At 34.7% G+C, this 7,483-nt stretch overlaps 1 protein-coding gene across 7 annotated transcripts in view; it reads right to left on the reverse strand.

Moving 5' to 3' along the window:
• The window catches only part of lrba (LPS-responsive vesicle trafficking, beach and anchor containing), a 410,338-nt gene that overhangs the window by 113,902 nt on the left and 288,953 nt on the right, over nucleotides 1-7,483 (reverse strand). For all 7 annotated transcript variants that reach the window (XM_087237193.2, XM_087237191.2, XM_087237187.2 and 4 more), the window contains exons 42-43: nucleotides 4,929-5,044; nucleotides 3,394-3,506 (exon numbers count right to left, since the gene is read on the reverse strand). In XM_087237193.2, coding sequence (XP_087093319.1) covers nucleotides 3,394-3,506; nucleotides 4,929-5,044 — 229 coding nt within the window. The remainder of the gene's footprint in view (nucleotides 1-3,393; nucleotides 3,507-4,928; nucleotides 5,045-7,483) is intronic.

Here is a 7,483-nt window from a genome sequence, read left to right on the forward strand (position 1 = left end):
TTTTAATAGAATAATACTGCACACCAAATAAAAAAAAATAAAAATAAAAAACCTTGGCATTTCACGACGCAGGTGTCTGTGGTCTTCACTGACTTGGTAGGTGCAGAGAATAGTGTCAAACAGCCGTGTAAGAGTATGGAATATCCTGTCACAAAATGCAGTGAAAATCCAACACGACGATAAATATATATAAAATCCTACATGACGATAATAGTTAGACTGCGTTGTTTACATGTCTGCATTTTAACATTGCAATTAAAATAGGCATGATCCACATGTATTAATGCATTTTTTTTGTTTTGTTTGATTATGACTCATCATTTTGTTTATGTTATGACTGAATGAAGATAATAATAATAATAAAAAAACGCTGTTTACTTGGTGACTTTTATCAGAGTATTGTCATAATCGGATTAAAATCAGATTATTGGTATTCATGTAAATGTACTCACTATGATATGTAATATGGATGCGATATACAAAATATATACAGCTAAAATCAAAGTACCGATATGAAATACTGTAATTTCATGAATTCATGAACGTAATAAACATGAATGTGGGGTATAAAGGCCAAGACTAAACCCAACTGTGCTGTCACCTTGCATTGGCTCATGACTGTTTCCATCTGGACCAAAAAGCTGCCCCTAAAAACACCAAGTGGACGGCAGACAACTGAAATGTGCATTCTGCACCTGCGTGGGAGGTTGGTCACTTCACTACATCACACTTGTGCTCTGATTCATTGCTGAAAAACCAGCCAGAGCATTCTCGTCAGCTGAAGACTGTAACGTCATTAGATGCTGATATTTGGTTGATTTTAGGTTGGACGTTGGACATTGACATCGACTTGATGTTGAGATCTGATGTCAACTCGATTTACATTTACAAACAAAATGCAACGTCCCCACGACGTTGGGGTACAACGTCAATCTGACGTCATGTTGATGTCCTGTGCCTGCTGGGTGTTTAAGGCCATTTCGGTCATCATACAGTAAACATCTGTCATCTTCTCATCAGTAAAATGCATCTAAACAGTATCTGGGTCAAAATGTGTAAAAATTTTGCACATCTTCTTGGACACGTTAAATGCTTCTAAACAATTTGCTGCAATTTTAAATCACTCGTGTCTTGAGGAAGTTCATTATGATGCAATTTACCTTCTGTGTGCGAATTGATTGAACAGGAATCACAGGACTGATTTTTCTAATCCCCATAGACAAGAAAAAATAAAGTAGTGACAGCACGTTGAAAAAAAGTAATGGAGTAAAAGTACTAATACATCACTTAAAGTGTACTCAAGGGAAAGTAAAAGTACACATTTTTACAACTACTTAGTAAATTACAATTATTTGTAAGTTATTACTTTACACTGTAACAACACAAACTGTGTTTTAAAACACTTTACACTACAGGGCTCGAAATTGCGACCATTTTGGTCGCATATGCGCCCGAAAATTAATCTATGCGACCTCATAATATATCTGGGAGCATTAGTGCGACTGCAGATAATGTTTGTAGTGCGACCTGTTTTGTTTTTTTCTAAAAACGTGCTGAATCGCTCTTCCCTGCCGCTATATTGGTTCATATTAGCTGTCACTCACTCAAGGTATTCCGCTGTCAGATGACAGGGAAGGAGCTTTTATGACCACGGGAAATACAACCGGCTGAATAGTAAAAACTTAAAGCACACAGGTTTGCAAACCCCACCTAAATTTGAGGCGCAGATGAAAGCGATCATGACACGTCACGTGGTGAATAATGATCCGCCAGCTGAGATCAATCGAGTATGCGCTTCTTGGAGAAGGTGCCCGAATCTCCATGCGTTGCATTCACTGCGTGTTCAGCGCAAATGTCCGCTAAAAGTCAAATCTAATACTGTACATATAATCGCCAAAGAAGCTCGCCTTTACTAAGTTTACACTGAAACTGCGGCTCATAACAAAGACCGGTATTGCGCCGATGGTTAGCGCAAGAATCCTGCTCTGCCTGCTCATAAATTGGGTCGACTGACTCGCCTGCTTTTCCACTAACACAGAAAAATGAAGATCAGCTCAGACTGAACCTTTAAATTGACACAAACTGAAAACAAAACTTTTAAAGAGTGATAGAAGTGAGACTTTACTTATTTTCTTTTGTCTATTCTTGTTTGAGGTGTATATTATTTTTTATTTATTTACTGATGACTGCTTTGCAGCTTCATCATTGAATTGAATGATTTATTGTAATCTTTTGTTTGTTTTGTAGCAGAAATATTATTTATTAAATTGACATGCATATAAAAACAGCAGCACAAAATAAATATTTCTTACTGCAATGCTTCATTTTTGTTTGATGCAAACTATACAATTATTTTTCATAAAGTAACAGACTTTTTATAGCAGATAACCTACATTCAAGCACATTCAAGGCAGTATCAAAATGAGAAATGGAATTCATTGTTACTATTATTGTCATTTTTTATCATCATTAATATTCTATGGCCTAATTATTAGACATTCATTTTGGAATTATTGCACACAAATATCAATGTCTTCACAGGATTAGTTAGATAGCTGTTTCTGGTTTTTGTCAGTCCTATTAATGTTGTTTTAAAGTACAATAAATCAAAATAAAAATAAAAAAATAAAATAAAAAATAAATTTTTTCTGGTGCTCCTAAAAAATTTTTTGTGCTCCTAAATATTTGAAGTTGGGAGCACCGGTGCTACCAAGTAAAAAAGTTAATTTCGAGCCCTGCACTATATATGTAAGAACAGTGCATGCAACTCATACTTCTAAATCAGCAAAAGGTTTTTTTTAATGTTATCAGCTAAAGATAAAAACCCTGCTGAACTGCCTTCAAATGGTGTGATACAATTTGAGATACCTATGTGTTGAAGGAGAGCCTGAGCGAGACAAAGGCAGGTCTGGTGTTCCCAGCAGTGAGCTGTGTCAGTCTGTCTGTGTGGTTTGCTCAAGTACTACTACGCTCATTAATTAGCTCCTTAGGGAGGCTGGCTGGCTAACGGGAATGGGGGAGGAGGCGAGAGGCGGGATGCAGGGGCTTCTGAGGGCTTGATTGAGGGGGAGAAGGGTGGAGGACAGACATGGGCCCATTATCTGACTTGTCTGCGGTTGAGGGTGCCTGGCATGAGGTGACGTGCAGAGGGCCGCGAGCGTTGTACTACAAGTACGGTCAGTCTCTCTGCAATGAGTCTAGAGCTGCGATCATTCCCTCCCTTGCTAGACAGCTACATCTGTCTATCAGACTCAGACTCATCGTTAAAGCTGCCGGACGTTGATTTCACACTAACACTCCTATGTATTTGTGTGTTGGAAACTTCACTCCAGACATGTCCTTCAGTCTTTGAGAGTAGATGCGGAGTGTTTGTGTGTGTGGTCATGTGTTTACCTTGGACAGATCTCTGTAGTTGCTGGGCAGGGTGAGGTCGAGCTCTTCGCTGTCGTAGTTGGTGATTACCCAGGGGAACACAGGATACTGGTTCAGATCGTTAAATGTACGGCCTGAAACACAAGCAGAGTCAGGAATTCAAACACACATCTTATGTTGCCTTGGTATATTTTTGGCAATGGATAAAAAATACATTGTGTGGGTCAAATTATTGAGTTTCTTTTATGTCCAAAAATCATTAGAATATTTAATAAAGTTCAGTGAAAATATTGTGTATATATCCTACTCTAAATATATCAAAACGCATTAATGTGCATTGCTAAGAACTTCACTCAGACGTTTTCTCAGTATTTTTGTTTTTATTTTTGAACCCTCAGATTCCAGATTTTCAAATAGATGCAAATTGGTCAAACAATGCTCTATTCTAACAAAGTATACACCAATTAAAAGCTCATTAAAAATACATTTATGACTGTTTTTGTGAGTCACTAGTCACTATTTTCACAAGGCCACATACACATTTTTACTACTAAAATTACATGTCTTTTCCAAATTTTTTAGGTCAATATTCATGATCTTGTTTCGTGTTCGATTAAATGTCTAGGTACACATGGTAAATAAGAAAAAATGCATGTTACAGAATATCAAAAAATATGTTTATTTTTATATCTGTAAAATAGTTTTTAGAAAGTTGTTGTCTGTGTGAAAATTTTTGAAACGTTGGCTTGTGTTTTTACAAGACTTATAAGATTAGTACAAATCACGCTCAGTATCTTATTGTACCTCTGCGGTAAGATAATGTTTCTTAAAACACATCTTGACATGTGTCACTTTGTTGCAGACATGCTTATGGTTAACTTCCGACAAAGTAGAACAAAGAAGCAGCTTGAAGTGGAAAGCACAATTATGTCTGCATTTTGGAGGTACCATAAAGTTGAGGACGACAACATTGCCGTAGGAAACTGTGAGATAAGTAAACTTGGGATTGCCTGCCCGGTATTTTAAGTATAAGTGCTTTTTATTTTTATATATATTTTTTTTTATATATTTGCTGTTGCACTACAGTCCAAAACTGAATAATTTATGCTATTTATTGCTTAATTGTTCAAGCTACCTCACATATGTGCTCTGTTTGTTAACAGAGTTGTTGAATGTTAAAATAGGGTCAATTAAATCAAAAATAAGAAACATCCTGGATCTTCACTCTTCTTTATTCTTTTTTATGTATTATAGAAGAATTTGATCAGGTTTTGGTATCGGTAGATACTCAAAATCAAATGATTCTGACTCGAGGGCTAAAGAACCTGATCGGGACATCCCCAGTATCATTACTGGAAGCATAAGGCAACTAATACTTTTAATGAAAAAATAAAAGCCAAAATGTTTAGTTTCCTAAACTTAGAAATAGCATTTGTTCTTAGCTGTATTATAATTAGTACATTCAGCTTGTTTGCTGTTTGGAGAACATCAGTTAGCGTTTGGATATGACAGTTTGTTTGTTTGTTTGTTTGTTTGTTTGTTTGTTTGTTTTTTACCAGAGATGGTGTTAAGGAACATGAGGTATTCAAAATTTGAGATTTCTCGTCTTTGCCAACGCTGGGTCATGTTGGAGGCCTTGTAGAGCTGTTTCGGGCTGGCCAGAGAAATCCGTCTGTGGGAAAAAGATAAATCACATTAACAACTTCAAAGAGCAACTAAAAATGTATGCATCTGTGCTGCTCAGTTCATTTAAAATATAACATGCAAATACAAATATAAGAAATAAAACTACATCATTAGTGTATTTCATAAGATGGAAATAAAAAATATATAAACACATAGCACAAGTAGTGGAAAATCTTTACAAGATATTTCTGCACACTGTAGCAAGATAAGAATAGGCTCATCTAACAGATGTTGAAGAGAATGTAGTGATCATTTAGGGAACCTAAATGCTGCTTTCAAGAGCTCCAGATTTGTATTATTATTTTAAATGTCTTTTTGTAAGCAGCAGCGGTCACTGCTTTCACTATAATTATTCTTTGAACAGATTATTCACAGGCCTAACATTAATGTGATCCTTTCATTATCACACACAGTATGTTTTTCACCTGCTTTCTTTTGCTTTTAGTAATTTTTGTAAATATGGTTTAATTGTATTGTTTTACAATAAGATTGCTTTGATAGGAGATTAGTAAACTAGTGATCTGAGACCTTTAGCCAGGACAAAGACTATGCACAATTATAGATACATGACAAAAAAAAATGTTTAAATGTCAATTTTATTTTTAAAGAAATGTTTTGTTGAATAAAACATGTATGCATACATCTATATTTAGCTTGTTTTGACACATTATTTAAAATGTATTGCTAAGAAATAATTATTTAGTTTGGTGTGGTCAGAAATAAATTAGGTAAATCCTTAATTTTGAGCCCTAAAAAATTCATGTAAAAAAAAAAAAAAAAAAAAAAAAACGAATTGCAGAGCGACACTCTGAACCCACAATCCATTTACTCATGTACATTGAGCAAGGTCATACACAACACACAGAAAAGTGAAGTGCACGTGGAAATCACACAAAATCTAAATCAAGTAGTTTTTGCATGTCAAAGTCAAATTTATGCATATAAAATTACTTTTCCTAACAACAAAATTGTGGCTTGTGAAAATGGCAAGTGGCTAGTAACGCTGGAAAACTACTAGCCAAAGAGGCTGGTGATCAAAAAAGTTAATGTCAAGCCCTGTTGAGATGATATCTATAAGGTACTTGGAGACAGGTTTTGTATTGATATCCCCTTTGATCCAACTGTGTCAGTCCTAGATATGGTGCCTGAGAGCATGGGGGAAAGAAGAATTACTTATTTATTTAAAATATTGCTTTCTGCAGCAATAATGTGTTACGTCTAACTGGCTCAGAACAGACCACCTACAGTATCATTGTGGTTTCATTGTGTTTTATTGCAATTAGTTTTTATTTCACATGACTTTTCACAACTCAAAGTTAAGATTTTATCTAATTTATTTCTGACCACACCGAACAACAAATATTTCTTAGCCATAAATTTTGTGTCAAAACAAGCTAAATAACTGTATACTGAACTTAATATTTGACAAAACATTTCTTTAAAAAAAAAAAAAAAAAAGGGGAAAAACGATTAACTTTTTAAAAATAATTATTGTCATGTATTAAAAATATGCACAGTAATCTGTCCTGGCTAAAGATCTCACAGATCACCAGTTAACTACACATAAATGAAGAGGTAATCTCATATTAAAGCTATGTTATTGTATGAAAAAAGATAATTAAACCATATTAACAAAAATAACCATAAGCAGATGAAAGCAGGTGAAAAACATACTGTGTGGTATAATTAAAGGATGATTACACATGCACGTTTAAGGCCAATTAGAGGGGGACGGGGCACAAAGTAACACTATTTGGTTTTGGTTCAATAATGAACAAAGTAATGGGGTTAGACAAACCATATTTTTACCAATAACATACAAGCCTCTCCTACAAATGAGCACTGAAATTATGATCGCCGGACCTATTGGTTTCTGTGCAGTACTGCCAATAGTGCCAGGAGTTAAAATGTCACTATTTACCCCACCTGCGGGGCAAGTTATAACTGACAGAGGGTTAGTTGTAACACATGCTTATTAAGGCAGATTTCACACAATTAATTTAAATTCAATTTACTTTAAATAGTAGCCTTATTTCCTCAGTCATTTGCTCAATTTATTTTTTATTCTACATAGCACAATATGTTTATTTATTTGTTTGTTTGTTTACTGGATAAACACATTTGAATCTATTTACATTATTATCCATTTATCCATTATTATACAATGCATTTATTTGCATTATTGGCAAAAAAAATCTATTAAAAAAAACATTTTAATATAAAAAGTTCTCAACATTACACTCAAATAAAAAAAAAATTGTTTGTTTAACTGGTGTCCAGCAGTGTGTGGCTTAATTGTAACGCCCTGTTACAACTAACTCTGCTGTGTCATGTTTTGCTCAAAACAGTCACTGTGTGTATTTTACATCTTTCAAAATGGTTCCATGTTTTAGTCGAGAAGACTATACGTACATATATAACAGAT

Source organism: Danio rerio, chromosome 1 (assembly GCF_052040795.2).
Source record: "Danio rerio strain M-AB ecotype USA chromosome 1, GRCz13ab, whole genome shotgun sequence".
In the NCBI taxonomy this organism is placed as follows: domain Eukaryota; kingdom Metazoa; phylum Chordata; class Actinopteri; order Cypriniformes; family Danionidae; genus Danio; species Danio rerio.